Source organism: Dromiciops gliroides, chromosome 1 (assembly GCF_019393635.1).
Source record: "Dromiciops gliroides isolate mDroGli1 chromosome 1, mDroGli1.pri, whole genome shotgun sequence".
NCBI classification, from domain to species: Eukaryota; Metazoa; Chordata; class Mammalia; order Microbiotheria; family Microbiotheriidae; genus Dromiciops; species Dromiciops gliroides.
The window spans coordinates 400,659,191-400,678,635 of record NC_057861.1 but is presented as its reverse complement, the minus strand read 5'-3'; the positions used below and the strand labels follow the sequence as shown (position 1 = coordinate 400,678,635).

At 38.7% G+C, this 19,445-nt stretch overlaps 1 protein-coding gene across 3 annotated transcripts in view; it reads right to left on the bottom strand.

Moving 5' to 3' along the window:
• PLPP1 (phospholipid phosphatase 1) overlaps window positions 1–19,445 on the bottom strand; it is a 121,552-nt gene that overhangs the window by 39,156 nt on the left and 62,951 nt on the right. For 2 of the 3 annotated variants that reach the window (XM_043976886.1, XM_043976884.1), the window contains one exon: window positions 9,134–9,414. In XM_043976886.1, coding sequence (XP_043832821.1) covers window positions 9,134–9,414 — 281 coding nt within the window. Of the gene's footprint in view, window positions 1–9,133; window positions 9,415–17,878; window positions 18,031–19,445 lie in introns of all 3 variants that reach the window. The other variant, XM_043976885.1, reaches the window with a different exon arrangement.

Genomic DNA, 19,445 nt, shown 5'->3' with positions numbered 1-19,445 from the left:
TGTAAAGGAAAAAGGATCGGCCCTCTCTGGTCCTGGCCACATATAGGAAGGGCCCAAATAAAAGCTGACTCAACTGCGGTGATCCTGTGGGCAAGGTTCCTGGGTCTCAGAAGTCAGAAACCCTTCCTTTGCCTTTTGAAAAGAAAAGCCATTTGTTTTATATTGTTTCCTGAAGATGAGTTTTGGGGGCTTTCTTGTGAGTTAGGACTAACTTTTTATTTGCATCCTCAACACCTAGGCATTTAACCAATCAACAAGCATTTATGATGTACCAAGCTCAACTTTCTGATGAAGCCTTAGATCAAATCCATTTTGTTTATTCACAGCACCCTCATAGGTATATTGAATATTAAAATATAGTTTTTGTATCTGCTTGTCTCCTACAAACAGATCAGAGAAATGTTTAATCTCTCCTACAAAATTAATAAGCAGATCAGAGAAACTAATCTCCTACTAACCTGATCAGAGAGCATGATATCTATCCTCCTACAAAACAGATCAGAGACAAATAAAACATAATATCAATTTAATATTTGTCTCAAGAAAAAAAATATAGCACATGATCATGTGGAGACTCCCCTCCTAAGAAGAGAGCTTGGGGGACTCCCCATTTCTGAGGGTATATATGATTTTAGTCCACTGGTTACAAGGCATTGTCAGTTTCAATAGTGTGATGCCAAAATCGACCCAGAAGCAAAAGTTATAATAATTTCAGTTATAACAAGTATGGAGGGAATATAGAAACATCATAAGACTACAGGATTCCAAAAAAAGGGTTTGGCAAGGATGAGGACACCCAGATGTTACCATAAGATAGGGACTTACTATCCTGCGGAAAAAGAAGTCACTAGGTGGGGTCTTTTATCTGCTATCTGGGTTCAGTTTGGAGTTCAGTTGAAGAACATTTTGCTCCTATTAACCCAGGGTTTCACAAAAAATACTTTTGGATAATAAGGTACCTCCATCAAATCCAGATGATCCATATATTCATATTAACATTAATTTGCAAATACTGCCCCAACTGGTAATAGACATACTGTAGAAAAACTGAGAAAGTGACTACATCCTGAGGGGGACAGATCAGAGAAGGAATCTTAACCTTTGTGTTGTGAAGCCCTTTCGCAGTGAAGCGAAGCCTATGGACCCCTTCTCAGAATGTTTTTTAAACACATAAAATAAAATAAAGAAGATTACAAAGGAAACCACTATGTCTGAAATATAATTAACAAATTCATGGTTAGCAGGTTAAGAAGCCCAGTTATGGAGAAAGGCTGTTATACCAATGATTGTACACTTTCTTCCTTCTCCCTATCCCTACCTCCCCCACCTCCCCACTCACTCCCCACCCCTGCCCAACCACATATCTCCACAACTTCTAGCTTTCTTTCGGGATTTTCTAAGATTCTCTACTTTTCAAAAGCAAGAAAACAAGGTATAAGTTGACTGCTAGGCAACAGAGTCAACACACTTCCAAGTGGGAAATCCAAAAAACCTGGATTCTAATGACAGTTCTGCCACTGTAAATGTGCATTCTAATCTTAGACTATCTTTTTTTTTTTAAGTGAGGCAATTGGGGTTAAGTGACTTGCCCAGGGTCACACAGCTAGTAAGTGTTAAATGTCTGAGGCCGTATTTGAACTCAGGTACTCCTGACTCCAGGGCCGGTGCTCTATCCACTGTGCCTCCTAGCTGCCCCAGACTATCTCTTAAAAACCACATACAAGTTGGGCTAGCCTAAGACTCTTTTTCTACTCTCATATATAAAATGGAACAGTAAAGTATATCATTTAGGGAACTAACAGGGGTGCTACATGAATACTATAATATTTGCACAACTTTTAAGTTTATTGTAAGAAGGGGTCCTCTCTAAATGATATTGTGGTGATGTCTGCTGTTAAGCTAAAATTTCTGAAAAACTTCCAGCACTTAAAAAAAGGAGGACTGGTAATTAAATTATAGCTTCTTTCTAGATAATTAAAAATGAAGTTCAGGGGGGCAGCTAGGTGGCAGAGTGGATAGAGCACCAGCCTTGGAGTCAGGAATGCCTGAGTTCAAATCTGGCCTCAGACACTTAACACTGTGTGACCCTGGGCAAGTCACTTAACCCCCAATTGCCTCACTTAAAAAAAAAAAATGAAGTTCAGTCATTATTCTGCAACCTCAATGAAATACCCTATGCGGAACAAAAGTAAATGAACTAGGAATACCAGTACTTTCATATATTAGAACTAACTCCCTAGCTCTGACATTCTTCCTAGAAGTTACAGTGAAAAAACACCACCCTTTTCCCAACTCCTTCTCAACATACCTCTTCCCTAAAGTATGACTTTCAAAGACTGTGCTGATGAAAGTAATAGAATTGAGTCATCCAGACAGTTGGATTCAATAGGTTTAGCCTGTGCTGTATTTTTCCGATTGGGTGGGGAAAGAAGGGGTGAAAACGGATTCTCGGAGCTTTATGTTTCCATTACAAACTCTCTTGTTTTTCCTATACTCTGTTTCATCGGAGGGCTGCCAAAGGTAATGGACATAGAGAAATACTCTGTTTATCACATTAAGCAGCAGTCAGCACATGCTGCTAAATATGAAAACAAAATGCTGCCATCAAAAATCCTAATTTGATGAACTTGATTGAATATACCCACACTACAGACTAGGTGAGCTCATCTGCTGGAAATCATCAGTTATCTATTCTTACCATGACTCTCTTCGCAGAATCAGGTTTTGATGTTCTATTTCCATAAAGCAGTTTCTGTGACTAATGTGCTCTTTTCATTCTTCAAGGGTTCACTTTGATTTTTCACTCATCTTTAGGCTATTTTTTACTTCCAATTTTTTGTTATTTAAACAAAAACTACATAAATTCTACAGGAATGTTTTTACAGTTACCAGAGATGAATGTCAAAATCTCAAATGTTCCGAGCATGAAAATCAACTCTGTGAAGTCTTTTGTCAAAAATATGATTTTCTCCCTTATGACTGCAAGGAAAATTAGGGGTATCCCAGTGATTTAGCATTTACAAATCCAGTTGCTGTATTTTTTTTAATCAGTGTTACCTTCTCTTAAAGGCATCTGGCCTTGCTGCTTCCTTCCTACCTGGATTTGGCAAGTCAGCAAAAAAATACCATCATGAAGCCAATTTTACACTTTTTGGAATGAAGAAATAAACACAGAGCTCTTCTAAGGGAAAAACTCCATCCAAAACAAACTGCCATCTGGAGCAAGTTCTAGTTCAAAAGAACAGGGCCTTCCATTTGCCAAAACATAGGATCACCATTAATAAGAATCTCAGTGGAAAAACTAGTCCTGGAACCATAAGAAGACTACAATAATCATAAACTTTACCATGTAATTGCAGTGAACCTGGTATGCACCGGGGTGTCTAACAAACATGCTATACTTTTTCATTTTTACACCCAACATGTAGCCATGATCCCCAAATAAACATCCTAAGCTCCACCTCAGGCCTGTCTTACTCTACAATTTCCCAGGAAATTGTGCTTCACATCATCCCATAGTGCCTCCCTGCCCATGGCCTCTATGCCTTCTCAGCTGGGACATCCAGCCCACCTGCCTGCACACTCCTCCCTGTTGAATTTTCTCAGAGTCCTTCCTGGTGTTACCCCAATCCAAGCCTCAAGGCCTTCTCTCCAATGTTCCACAGACAGATCCCAGACCACAGCTACCATGACATGTCAGCTCTAGACTCCTATCTCAATTCCTAAGCATACGGCTAAGCTTCCACCCCAACTCCTGAATAACCTCAAGTACCCTAACTTTCCAGTTCCCGGGCCTCCCAGGATGCCGCATTATCACCTGCCACAAGGCTGAACTTCAAAGGTGGGCCCCAACCAGTCTAATCACCTGAGAAGGACTTTTTTCCAGCCATCAAGAATCTTCCTGAACTCATCCCTCAATGACCAACAAACCCCCAGGCTGATATGCTCTCCCCATCCCACTGATTCTGAACCTCCAGCCATCATTGTATAAAATCCTAGTTACCTCCTCCCTTACTGCCTATTCCCCTCATTCTCATCCCTCTCAACCCACACCCCTTCCTCACACTGTCACCACCCACCCCTTCCCCATGTTCTGTTATGCCTAATCCATAGGTAAGAAACCTGGTTTCACCTTAACCATTTCCCTTTCTCACTTCATTCATCTGCCCACACTCCCTGCTACGACATGACGTCCCTGGCCACCCTATCCAGCACTTTTTTTCCATACCCAATAGTTCACTGGGTCCTGGTCAGGACTGAGAATTCTCCTAGCTCCCCACTGCCATTTCCAAACTCTCTACCACCAACACTTCGACTTTGAGGTTCAAACAGTTTATATTCATCACCCAATCAAAATTCTAGTAGTTGGGGCAGCTAAGTGGCACAGTGGATAAAGCACTGGCCCTGCATTCAGGAGTACCTGAGTTCAAATCCAGCCTCGGACACTTAACACTTACTAGCTGTGTGACCCTGGGCAAGTAACTTAACCCCAATTGCCCCACCAAAAAAAAAAAGGGGGGGGTAGAAATTCTAGTAGTTATTGATTGACCTCTAGGGCAGCTCCTCTGCTTCCTCAATGAGTTGGGCGTCATCTCAGTCTCTCCACCCCATCTCCACAACACACAGCAATGGGCATACCTTTGACTGTGCCGTCATACGTACTATATCTCCTACCTCATCTCTGTGCCTTTTTATTGGCTGGCCCCCATATCAGAATGCTCAACTTCCTGGCTTCTTTCAAGTCTCTGCCAAAAGTTCCTTTTATAAAAAACCTTCCTTGATCCCTTGTAATGCTAGTGCTTTCCCTCTGAGATTACTGCCATTTTATCCTTTGTAAGTCTTCATAGTACACAGGTGTTTGCATGTTGTCTCCCCCATTAAAATGTGACCTCCTTGAGGGTAGGGGCTGGATTTTTTTTTTTACTTTCTTTCTATCTCCAGAATAAAGAATGTCTAGGACGTAGTAAATGTTTAACAAATGCCTGTCGACTAATAAATAGTAATATCTATTAACAATTCCCACCCATTTTGACCAGGAACCATAAATGCTTATCTGAAGTTAGACTTTCTTACACTACAGGAAGTGAAAAGAGAAGGGAAAATCTTTGCAGCAAGTTTCTCTGATAAACATCCCATTTATCCCATTATGAAAGAAAGGCAAGCTACCAACAACCACATGAAGAAATTCCCCAAATCATTAATAAGATAAACCCAAATTAAAGAAAATTTGGGGCTCCACCTTACAAAAGAAAAATAAGAATTGTCAAAGGGGATATAGTAAAACAGGCACATTGATAAACTACTGAGGGTATTGTGAATTGGTCCAACCATTCTGGAGAGCAATTTGGGACTCTGAACAAAAAGTCATTAAACTCTACATATCTTATGAACCAGGGATAAATACCTGCCTCTACTGGGCCTATGCCTCAAGGAGATTAAAGACAGAACAAGGACCAATATGCACAAAAACATTTACAGAAGCTGTTTTTGTAGTGGCAAAGAATGGCTGAACAGATTATGGTATATGAGTGCAATGAGAACAACAAAATGAACTAATTCAGTGAGACCTGGGAAGACTTGTATGAAGTGACAACGCAGTGACGTGAGCAGGACCAGGAGAACAACACTGCCAAGGACAATGAAGAATGCTACCACCTCCTAACAAAGAGGTCATGGACTCAAATACATAATGAGACATACAATTTCAGACACAGTCAGTGTATATGCACATTTCTTATAAGGGCTTGTTTTTCTCCTTCCCCCTCATCCCTTCCTCCCCACATAGTGTTAGAAGGGAGAGGGTGGGGGGAAGCTTATTAATTGAAAAATAAAATTAATTCTAATTTTTAAAAAATAGGTTGGGGGAGGCAGAAAACTAGAACAATGAGAAACTGGAAAGAATTGAAAGAAAAGACCCTATTTGGACTCTTCTCAGAGCCCTAAAAACAGAGAGTGAGTCTAGTTTCAAGCCCCACAGCAGCTTTGTTGCCACACACACACACACACACACACACACACACACACACACACACCCAGCTTCCCAGCAGGGGGCCTCCTAGCACACAAGGCTCTGAACAGCAGAGTCCCCTGGCACTTAGGCCCAAGCAGGGCTTGGAGCAGGGTCTATGTCTTGTGAGAGCTGAGCTAAGCTGAGAGTCCACCTCGAGGCACGTGAGGTGATTCCCACGTGACCCTGATGTTCAAATGCTGACTTAAGTTTTGTTTCTTGAAAAGTTATGTTATGTTTATGTATATTGACACAGCACTGTTCTAGTGAGGAGTGGACATTCTTGCCCAGAATAAGGTTAAGGCCTAGTGTTCCAATCTGATTGGTTGACTAGAGCAATCTGATTGGTCATTACAGTTGCCATATATGGGAGGTTGGTAAAATAAGCTGTGATTGGTTGTTTCTGTAATGCGATTGGTCAAGAGGGACCCTTGGTGGGTATAAATCACAGGGTATAGGACCTCACTTCACTGCACTCTCCAGCACATTCAGAAGAGTGCCTATCTTCAAAGATGAATAAAGATGCATTCACCCACACTGTGCTGCCTACTTGGATTCTTTGAGTTGAGAGCTGCTAGCAACATTTGAGGAGCTAACACTTGAGCTTTGCAACACTATTTGAGCTGTTAGCTGCATTTCTAACAGAATGAATTAGTCAAGGGGCAGCTAGGTGGCACAGTGGATAGAGCACTGGCCCTGGAGTCAGGAGGACCTGAGTCAGGCCTCAGACACTAAACACTTACTAGCTATGTGACCCTGGGCAAGTCACTTAATCCCAATTGCCTCACCAAAAAAGAAAAAAGAAAAAATTAGTCAAAATTAGTTCTTGATTCCTATAACCTTTGGCAGCTAGATGGTTTAAAACGACCAAGCCCCAAAACTCTAGAAACTATTTACTATTGTTGGGCATGGTAGCACACCCCTATAATGGAGAATATGATCTGACTTCCTTCTCCCATGCAACCTGACTGGCCCCAACTTTGCTGACATTGCTTGGCATGAGGAGTCAGTGCCCCTCAATCTTGGTAGCTGCCGAAAACTATATCCCAGTGATGTGCTGACCAGATGCATTTTCTCTTGGAGACGATGAGGGCCATGTCCAGAGAAGCTAAGGACCACTGTATTCTTACTATATATCCTGGTGGTACTTGAGGAAAGTAAATCTCCCAACAACAAACCTGAACTAAAAGTGCAGTGGAGAACAGAATTGCACCCACTACAGGAAATCTAAGGCTAGTTGATACCTTGAGCTCCAGGGCCAAACAGACTGGGCACCAATATGGGAAGCCCCCAGAAGTGGGGAGCCACCAGGCTGCCTAAGGGAGAGTGAACTAAGTTAGAACCAGAGCAGATCAAAGCTTCTATTGTGATCAGGCTGTGGGATCAGGCTATGAATGGCTACTGTACTTTCAGCTTGGCTGAGACAGGAAGACCTGGTCTCACCCCAAAAAAACCAAAAACGACAACAAAACAAACAAGGGAAAAGAAAAGGAGGAAAAAAGCCAGCATTTGCTACAACAACATTATAATATCCTTTTCCCATTATTAAAAATCTCACACTATGTTCAGGCTACCACTAATCTTTATTTTTGGGGACGGCCTCCCATGTTCCTCATACAAAAATGAATGTTGAAAACTATCTTTTTCCATGTAATTTGAAAAAATAAAATACTTTTAAGTGGGGGGAGGGAGAAAATCTATTTCCAGTTTTCAGGTGAAGGATGCTAAGTGGAAAAGCAAGTTATGAGAATATTTTCCTCCACTAGGTTTTTCATAACCATTTTTTTCTCTCCTTGGAATTGAAAAAACATCAAATTAACATTTCAACAATCAAAAAACACAGTTATGGGGCAGCTAGGTGGCGCAGTGGATAGAGCACCGGCCTTGGAGTCAGGAGTACCTGAGGTCAAATCCAGCCTCAGACACTTAACACTTACTAGCTGTGTGACCCTGGGCAAGTCACTTAACCCCAATTGCCTCACTAAAAAAAAACAAAAAAACAAAAAACCCAGTTACCACATTGCCAATATTAGCCTTATGCTGTTCTACCACTACATTTTTTTTTAATGAAATTTAGTCTCTTTAAGTCAATTCTTCTTACCTCCAAAAAAGAATAATCTAACAGGTACCTCTATGTTCAATTTTAGGTTCCACATTTTAAGAAGAAAAACCAAGGACAATGATAAGAAAACATGTCAAATAAGGAATATGTCTCAAGCACTTGGGAATATAATCTGGATAACAGAAGAAAGGTGGGGAGGGGGGAAGGAGAAAAGAAGATCTGTCCTGCAGGAGTCATCAACTTCTTGTTTAATATTATTCTAAAAAGACAGAGGTGTTAAAAAGAGGCTATCCATCAGAGATCCTGTAGAAGGAATTCCTAACAGGGAAGGAAGGGGAGGAGATGTTGAATTAAATGACCCCTCAGTTCCCTTGGAACATCAAGGAGTTATGAAGATATTCTCGTTGTGATATCAAAGAACTGGAAACCAAGGGGATATCAATCAAGTGGAGAATAGCTGAACAAATTATGATTTATGAATGGTATGGAATACCATTGTGCTGTATGAGGTGATAAATGGGAAGGTTTCAGAGAAATGTGGAAAGGCTTTTGTGTATTGATGATGTGAGCAGGACCAGGTCATAAAGAATATGAAAGACTTAACCACTCCTATCCATAAAATGAGTCCTCTGGAACTGAAGTTAGTCATGATGAAAACATGCTATCCTCCTCCAGATAAAGAGGTGATGGATACAATAATGCATATTAAGGCTTCCCCCCCCCCTTTTGGGGGGGGGGCACGCAGAGAAGACATGGCCAATATGGGTGTTATGCTTGACATGGGGGGGGTGTCTAAAGGAGAGAATTCATATCTGGAAAAAAATTAAGATGATATGCAACTTTTCATGCTTTGTTATAAGATATGAAAAACAGCTAGAGACAGAAAAATTTGCACCTACATGTTCTTGACAGAGGCAGACAAAAAAAGAACCTCCTGATGGCAATAATAAATATCCCATTATCTCAAGATTGTTAGCCTTTGATCTATGAACACTAAAGATAAAACCTGGAACAATAAATAATAAGCAAAAGTTTCCCCGTAGGACAACATATTTTACACTTACCTTCCCTGGTTAACTTCTGCTGAATTTCCTTGACATGGGACGTTTTCAATGTATCCATCACTACAATTCAATTTTGTCCAATCAGGGTCACAGACAGCTATGAAGTGGGGCCGAAGTCTGCCTATGGAATACTTGGCAATGTCTGTCAGGGACTGGCTAGCAGCTGCCCCAAACATAAATGTCCCAACGGCTTTGTAAATAGTGGCTATGTAGTTATTCCTGACAAAGGAATTTGAATGCAACAGATTATAGTAAACAGACAGGACTTCTCCAAGAATCATCTGAAAAAGAGATATGAGAGATAAATGTTAAAAAAATATTCAGTAACTAGAAAAATTAATAAAGTGAAAGTATGATAAAATCATGACATCAAGTAGTGTTCAAAAATACAGACTACATTTTACACCACTATATCCCATTTTAACAATAAAAATATATATTTTGGGGGCAGCTAGGTGGCACAGTGGATAGAGCACCGGCCCTGGAGTCAGGAGGACCTGAGTTCAAATCCAGCCTCAGACACAGCTAGTAAGTGTTGTGTGACCCTGGGCAAGTCACTTAACCCCAATTGCCTCACTAAAAAAAAAAAAGAAGAATATATATATAAACGAAATAAAAGAATATATATATATATATAAACGAAAATCAATTTCTGTTGGATGCTGGTCAAGAAATTACAGTAGAGACAATTCAAACCCTTTGTTATTGGTGCCCAGTGCTGAACACACACCAAAAGTGCTTAGTAAATGCTTATTGACTTCTGCTTTTACCTTTATTTACAGACAAACATGATAAAGTTGATTAAAGTGGTGTCCTTTAGATGGAAGCCCTCATTTTTCAAAGACTGCAAATTTTCCCATTAAAATAGACCATTAAAGACTCAATAGGAATGTCTATGTGAAGTATATTTTATTCTAAGTCACATTTTCACTTATCCTTGACCTTTCTCTGAAAGAAAAAGATCTGCTTTGCCAAAAGAGTGGTAATTTGAGGAAGTCAGAATCTGAACTAAAGGAACAGGGACTGAATATTGTTGCCAAAGGTACAAAGAGCATTTATTTAGCTGATAGGGCCGCTCAATTCCGCCTTTTCAGGAGATCTTTAGGCCAGACTTCCTTTAGGAAGTCTTAATAAAACAAGTTACTAAAAACCTTAGTTGTGTCCTCTCCTCCTCAAAAAACATGCATTTCAAGTACATCTTTCCTCAATTTTTTTTGTACTTTTGGCAGAAATCAAGTCAAATATTCCCATAAATTCAACAATTATGTGAGCTTGCCTAGCTGTTTGCTTTTTGTATATGAGGATAACAATATTACTAATGATAAGAGCCTTAAGAGGAGACCAGAATAAATAAGTTTTAAGCAATGGATGGGTATAAGGAACCAAGAGCATCTTCACTTCAAGGACTGACAAATTTTTAGTCAGAGAATCTTGGTTCAAAAATCCTGGTTCTTCTATTTACTAGTTTGGGTGAGACTGAGAAACAAAACTCTCTGGTACTCATTCCCCTCACTTGTAAAATTTTGTAAAACTTTGTAAAAAAGTTCTATCTATATGATAGTTCCCTATCAGCTCTAAATCCTAATGTTTTAATGATCTTGGAAGTCATAAAAGAACTTTTCAAAATGTTTAAAGTACTTAAGCCAATATGGTTGGAAACAAAGAATAATGAATGTTATGGGGGGGAGAAGCATTTACTAAAAAATAAACTCTTATCTGGCTGCATGAGATAGGACAAAGACAGATGGAGAACCAGTAATTTGTCAGGTTTGCCTTTATCACATAGTTTTTAATTGGTGAAAGGGAATGGGACGAGCCAAAGGATCACAATATCACCTGGCAAGCCATTTATTAATCTCCTTATCTTTATATATATACACACGTAATTTTAGAAAACAAATTACACTGCAGTTCAAATTCCATTTTTATACTGTGGAGCAATCTATGTGATGTGATGGTTCCATTACCAACCCCTTGCCAATTTTCTCCCCAAGAAAACTCAATGATACCTAAGATTCTGGAATTAGATATTCATTCCTTTAAGTAGACTTTGAGACCTTGGGACCTTAAATTAATCCTTGCATATCCCCACCACCAATGTAGTGCCCTACAAAGAAGAGGGACTCGTTAAATTGGGTTGTGGGGGATAGGCATGGAGAGAACAGACATTCTTGGGAAGGTAGGGCTCACCTGAAGGAAGAGCTGCTTGATTCTCTAACAACCCCAAGTGTTTTCCTCTTGTAGAAGGTTCTACTTAACAAGGGACTTTTGAGCCAGGCCTGGTTGCTTCCTATTCCTCATTCACAGGTACTCAAAGTTGATATAGTCTGAGGCACACTAACAGTCTTCAGACACTAAGGTGGCCAATATTTAGGATGACTCAATGAAAGTCACCACTGCGATTGATGCCTCTGAGTCCTTCAAGTCACACCTCCTTAACCTTAGCCCTCTCCAATCCACCTTAAGTTCCTGCCTTGACCCCCACCTACCAAACCTCACTGAAGCATCTCACTGCCACTGGGTCCATGCCCACTTCTGTGCCAGTTTAGCGCCCACCAGATTCACTGCAGGCTCTACCCAGGCCATGATCAGTCATTCTCACTAAAATCCTGCATTCCACATTCCCTCCCCTGTCCCTCAGGCCCACACTTGTAACCTGGCCCAGTGAAATGCTACTCCATAATTTACTTTTCCCCTCCTATTATGATTCTTTCTGGGCCTTCAACATTGCTTAAGAATTGGGGGGGGGGGGGGGCCTAGGTGGCTCAGTGGATAAAGCACCGGCCCTGGATTCAGGAGTACCTGAGTTCAAATCCGGCCTCAGACACTTGACACTTACTAGCTGTGTGACCCTGGGCAAGTCACTTAACCCCCATTGCTCCTCAAAAAAACAAAAACAAAAACAAAAAAAAAGAATTTTTTTTAAAAATTACTCTCACCAACTTCATGGAATAGTCCATTTATTACTACCTCCCCATTTTGAAATTCTACACATCCTTCACACGTCAGCCCCAATGACATCTTTTTTTAATATTTTTTCCAAATATATGTAAATATTATTTTAACATTCATTTTTAATAATTTAATATTTCCCCCAATTTACAAGTAAAAACAATTTTAACAATTTTTAAATTTTCTGAGTTCCAAATTTTCTCCCTCCCTCCCCTCTCCTCCTCATTGAGCAGGAAACAATTTGATGTAGGTTATACCTGTTTAGTCATGCAAAACATTTCCATGTTAGTCAATGACACCTATTTCACAAGTGCTTCCCCTATCTACTCTACTATTTTACTATTTACTATTTTATGTATCGATTTTCTATCCACTCTAAACTCTCAGAATTTAGTGTGCATCTCTGCTTTTTTGATTCCCCTCATTTCAGTTACATCACTTATTTTCATGAATCTATGATTATGTATTTGGAAATAGAAAGGGACCTTACAGGTCACTGAATTCAACCTTCTTATTTCACACATGAGGAAGCTAAGGCTAAAAGAATTTAAATGACTTACCAGGATCACACAGCTATTGAGTGCCTGAGGCAGAATTAAAATTCAGGTCTTTAAACTCATGGTTAGAGTATCTAGCGTGCCACCTCAAGTTCAGAGACTGAAGAGAAGAGCTAGCCATTATTTCTTCTTTCTCACAATTCCCTGACTCCCTTAACTGTCCATAATGTGGATTTATCCTATTCACTACCCTGGAATTGTTCTCTTAAAAATCAACAATGCCGGGGCAGCTAGATGGCGCAGTGGATAGAGCACCGGCCCTGGAGTCAGGAGTACCTGAGTTCAAATCCGGCTTCAGACACTTAACACTTACTAGCTGTGTGACTCTGGGCAAGTCACTTAACCCCAATTGCCTCACTAAAAAAAAAAATAAATAAAAAAAAATCAACAATGCCCATAGAATCTAATAAGAATTATCATTCTTCTTTCCTCTCTGCTACATTTGACCACTACCCACTCCCCTTCTTAACATTCTCTCCTCCTTTAGCATCCATAATACCACATTATCCTGGTTTTTCTCCCATCTCTGATATAAAACTTCATTGGCAACTTAATTGTGAGTTTTCCAAGATTCAGTCCTTGCCCTACAACCTTGCTTCTCCTCACTAGTGGCCTTAGGGCTAATTGGAGGGTAGAGGAAAAAAACTCCCAACACCACCCTTTATAAAGGGCTTAGGATTTCCACCTCTTCCTTCCCACCAGCTGCTCTGCTTGGTTTCAACTCAGAGTCCAAAGCAAGATTCCCTCCAGCTTTTCCCCTTTCTTTTGTGTATAAGATTGTAAGCTCCTTGGGGGCAAGGACTGGTCTTGGTTACAAGCCCAATCTCCAGTGGTTGCCAGAGTACCTGACACACAGTATTATTAAATTAGTAATTAGTAATTAATAAAGTGCTTAATAAATGTTTACTGCCTAGTGACTGATTCCAGTCCTTTAGTTTATCTATAGGCGAAGCCACTCCCAAATTCATATCTCTTTGCTGACCTTTCAGCCAGGCACTCTTCTGATGCTGACAAAGCTGCATAGTCACCTCAAACACAATACATGTAAAACTAAATAAGTGACCTAACTGAAATGAGGGGAAACAAAAAAGCAGAGATGCAAACTATACCTTAATACTAGCTTTCTGAAGGATTACACTTTTTCTATCAAAAGTATTACAGTTCCTCCAAAACATCAGTTTGGAACCTTGAAATTATCTTTGATTGTGGCTCATTATCAAGGCACCAAACCTCAACCATTCTTTGTTTGCAGTATACCTCCCACCCTACTCACTCTCACCACTCCCCCTCCAATTTCAGGTGTTGCTGCTCACCTAAAACCTAGAATATTGAAAACACATCTTACTGGAATAACCATTTACTTATTGCAACAACCTCCAAAAGGAGCATCTTGAAATAGATGTTTTAAAGACTGATTCTCTAAGTTTAACTCAGTTTTGAGAACTGGTTTATTCCTCTTCAACTAAACAAAAAACATTAACCTCCAAGAAACATGCGCATTATGCATCTCAGTTAGAACCACACAGTAATTGCTTAGCTAAATTAAGTTTAAAAAAATAATGATGAAGGGGCAGCTAGGTGGCGCAGTGGATAGAGCACTGGCCCTGGAGTCAGGAGTACCTGAGTTCAAATTCAGCCTTGGACACTTAACACTCACTAGCTGTGTGACCCTGGGCAAGTCACTTAACCCCAATTGCCTCACTAAAAAAAAAACAAAAAACTGATGAGTTTGTCAAGTATGAATGTCAATGAGAATGATTGTACTAAATAAATACTACTTAAAGAAAGGATGGTGACAATGCTAACATAATAATGCTTTGCATTCACAGAGCTATTTGAGCAAATAACTAGTAAGGCAAGCTTTCCCCATTACATTGATGTAGTGGAAAGCAAAGGACTGTCAGGAAACCTGGTTTCTAGTCTAGTCTACCATTAACTTTTTTTTTTTTAGTAAGGCAATTGGGGTTACGTGACTTGCCCAGGGTCACACAGCTAGTGAGTATCAAGTGTCTGAGGCCGAATTTGAACTCAGGTCCTCCTGAATCCAGGGCCGGTGCTCTATCCACTGTACCACCTAGCTGCCCCCTCTACCATTAACTTTACTTCCAGTTCTAATCATCTATAAATCTTCAGGCTTTGGGCTCCTAGCTCTCCTCTTATTCTGCACATACCAAATTAATTTTCCTAAAACACTACTCTGATCATATTACTGTCTTGTAGGTAGCAGGAGAGAAGTTCAAATTGCTAATGTTGTGACATACAGATCACTGCATTCATTACCACCTCTCTGTCCACTGAAATCCCACTCAAACTTGCGTCACTATTCGAATGAATCTTTTCCTGTTATAGAATTTTAACATATTTTAGTCATCATTCCCTATATCAGACGAGAAGCTTCCTGAGTACAGGGGTCATGTCTTGGACTTTTCTGAATTCTCCATCTGCCTTGTACAAAGTGAGCACAAATAAATATTTGTTGAACTTTTCTGAAAAAGGAAGAAAATCTGTCAGAAAAGTTTGCATATAAAGCAAATGAAACTGAGTTAATTATTTACTGCCTGATAAAAGTTCAGTTTTAACAAATTTCCCCAAAATAATTTGGCCACAAGACATTTTGAGGTTTAAAATGTTAATAATATCGACAATTGCTAACAAACCACTGAAGGGACTTGGAGGTAGGAAATACAAGATGACTAAAATGGATTAGGGAAATTTGTGAGCAAGAGAGAAAAATAAACCAATTTTCACACTAAAAATGTCACATAAATACTTTGTAATCTATATAATTTCACATTTCATATACTACAAAGCAACTAAATTTCCCATTCATGTGATATAGAACACCAAATACTTTAGGAAAGACTAGGTCAATTTGAAATTAGTACATCAATGCACCATCATTTCTGGGTTCTGCAATTACATTATTCAGAAACAAGTAGTACTTTTATACTCCATTAAAAACTCATTCTCGGGGCAGCTAGGTGGCACAGTGGATAGAGCACCGGCCCTGGAGTCAGGAGTACCTGAGTTCAAATCCAGCCTCAGACACTTAACACTTACTAGCTGTGTGACCCTGGGCAAGTCACTTAACCCCAATTGCCTCATTAAAAAAAACAACAACAACAATAACAACAACAACAACAAACTCATTCTCTTAGGCCATAAAACCATCTTTTCTAATACTGGTTTACCAAGTCTTCCTATAGAGTACAAGGATTAATATTGGCATAGCCCTTGTTTTAATGACAAAAATCTGATCAAATGCAGTACAATTGAACTAGATTTATATTCATATAGCAAGCTTTTTCACTAGGAATTACCTTCATCACTAAAATCACAGGTCTGGTCCAAAATAGTATCTATTTAAGTACCTAGTATTTTCTCAAAACAATATTTCTAATTTTAAAAATATATTACTCTGGGGCAGCTAGATGGTATAGTGGATAGAGCACTAGCCCTGGATTCAGGAGAACCTGAGTTCAAATCAGACACTTCACAATTACTAGCTGTGTGACCCCGGGCAAGTCACTTAACCCCAATTGCCTCACCAAATATATATAAATATATATACACATATATACATATACAATATATATATATATCCTTCATATGAGAAATATTCATTCCTTTCATATTTCAACAGTCAACTCAAGTGCCAAGATTTTTAAACTAAGTGATTCACTGACTTCCAAACCAGAGTAAAAGAAGAAACACAACTTGATAGTTTCTTCATCATGAAGACATCCTCATACAAAGGATAGTCAATCACTAACATAACCATGAAATTATATAACAGTTTAGTAAGGATGAGTTTGTAGTAAAGTAGCTAGTTGCTAACCATAAGATTAAATGATTTTTAACAATACTAATAATCATTAGGAGGTATTGCACTGGGCTGAAAAAAATTCTGGTCAGACTACACTTCATGTTTGGGATGTTTTTAGTATTAAAATAAATCAAAGGGATAATTTATTTACATTTTTCTGGATGACAAACTAACACCAAATTTTCAGCAAATTACCCACCCAAAATATGACCAAAGAAGTCCCCCCCACAAAAAAAGACCTGTACTCTAACTTTTATATGATCCTTTTGTATGTACTGTGAGATCCATGTACAAATTTATCCACTATAGAAAAATAAAATTCCATTTTCTACAAACAAGCTGCTACTAGCTGAATTAGGGGTTAATTTGTGGTTTTCTCTACATATCCACTAAAAAACTGAAGTACTTATTTTAATTATGTGCAGAATTGTAGCTTGCCCTCCCAGCTTTATGGCATTATCTGAAAATGCTTTGAAGCAAATGTTCTTTCTAAGGGACAGATGAAACTTAGCAGTTAGCAATTTTCCCTCTCCATAACTTCTGAGGAAAAGCTGCAAGGTTAGCTAGCACTGTCTGGGTAAGCAAAGGAGCTCCCATGTACACAAAGTTGCAGTTCTCCCACTATCAAAGTATTATAGAGGAATATACTAGATCCTAAATATTTTAAAAGTCTGTTGTACATTTTATGGATTTTTTTTTAAACAGGACCAGAAAATCTCAAAGAACTCAGGATTGGAAAACTCAGGATATCTCAGAAGTTCCCTAATCCAATTCTGCTGTCCAACATGGCAACAAAGCAGTCACCCAGCCTTCACTGGGAGATTTCTACTGGGGGCATAACATTACCTTCCAAATTAGAAAATGACAATTTCAGGCAAAGTGTTAAACTATCAAAGATGTATTTCAAAAATCAAGAGAAATATGAAAAATAAATATAATAAAATTTATTCAGATGCTTGATTATCCTTTTGGACCTACTTTTTTGAAAGAGAAATGCTCACAAATTGACTCTAGTATATATCGTAGGCTGCAAGGTAATGCAGCGGATAGAGCATCGGGCCTGGAGTCAGGAAGGCCTGAGATCAAATACCACCTCAGACTAGTCAAATAATCTTAGGCAAGTCACTAACCCAATTGTCTCAGTTTCCTCAACTATAAAAGGGAAATAATAATACCGCCTACCTCATAGGATCGAATGATATATTTGTAAAGTATGTATATAGGGCCTAATAAGCACTACATAAATGTTAATTATTGTTGGTTTCTTATTATCAACACCAACTGCTTCTGAGAATTAAATATATTTTTAAAATTTGCTTCTGAGGATTAAATATATTTAACAGATGAGACACAAACTTAAAGCAAATAATCCAAAAGTGACATACTTCAAGAAAAGGAGATTTAACTTACAACGAGTATACTGAATGGAATGATTATTCCCCCTAATAATTCATAAGATATGGTGTCTTCTTTGTAAGGGTACTTGATGGACTCATCATTACAGAATACTCCTCGCTGGAAGGGGGCATGCCTTGAAGTAAGAATTGCAAAAGGCAATCCAGCTAGCAAAGGGAATAAATAGGAAAAAAAACACATTAAAAAGGAAAATTTAAAGCTAATGGTGATTATTATTCCATGAGTATGCTGAGAAAGGTATATGCCATAGAAGATAAAGAAGAGATCACACATAAAAAAAGCAAGCATGCAACAGCAGAGTCAGAAAGTTATAATTTGTTCAGGGTATTCAGGGGTCTCTTTCTTACAGGAAACAAGGCTCAAAGGTACTTCCATTAACAGATATAACAACTTCCTCTCTCTTTGTTTCTGGACTACACAGACCAAATAAATTTCAGAATCTTTCTGTTCCTGAGTGACAACTTTGTGCTTCCCTGTTGGTCACTGGACAGACAGCCAAGAAGAACAGGTCCTAGCTTCAGGAAAATGAGCGAAACTTTAAAACTTTCTTAGGATCTTTCCAAAGGTTCCCAAAGAGGGAATAAAGAAAAAGGAAAAGTAAAAAAAAAAATCACGGCCCCTAACAGAAGACACATACACAATCCCACTAAAACTATCAAATCCAATGGATTTTCCTTCTTCATTTATTTCTCAGTTTTTTAGAACAACTTCACTCAGAACTCTTAAAAATAAGTTTCCATTCAGTATTTTAAAAGGAGGAATGCAGATGAACTCCAAACTAGCCGACAATATGAATGAGCCACATTTCACTGAGGCTATAATGTATCATTTAAAACAGTACAAAATATCTCTTACCTACTTCACTTGGTTGGTTTGAGTATAAGTAAAAAGCCTGAATTTCTTAAAAGAAAGCAACGTGGAAACAAAAAGAGAGAAGAGAAAAACTATTTCTTTCTAAAATACATTTCCAAAGTAATTGATCTCCAACCCCCTTATAGTCTACTGTTTTACACATACACTCTTTTCCTAGAGATATTTTAAGTTTAGTTTTTGTCTTACTTAATTGAACTGTCCGGACACTGCCCAGATAATTCTAGGTCACATTAACTGTCCAAATTCAGCAGAGATCCTCGGTAATAATTAAATATGCATACAGTTCAAGACTTTTCAAATTACGCAAGCCTAAAACTCTCACTATAAAATGATCCTTGTACAAGTTACTCTTTCCTACTCTTCAAGTTTTACTTGAAGAAATAATGATCCTTTCCCTTGAAACAACAGCCCTATCCTTGAAATCCAGTTAATATTATCATAAAATTATAGATCCAGTCCCCAAATTCTACAAATAAGGAAAATGAAGTCCAGAGAGGATAAGGGATTTGTCAAAGGTTACAAAAGTAGTAATAAGGCAAAGAGCCTAGACTTGAACAGAGATTCTAACCCTAAATCCAGTCTGCCAAGGAAAAGACTCAAATACAGATGTATTAATCCATCAAGGCCAGAATGAAAGGTAACATATCATTCACATTTAATTTATGCCTCTTAATATGATTTTAATTAT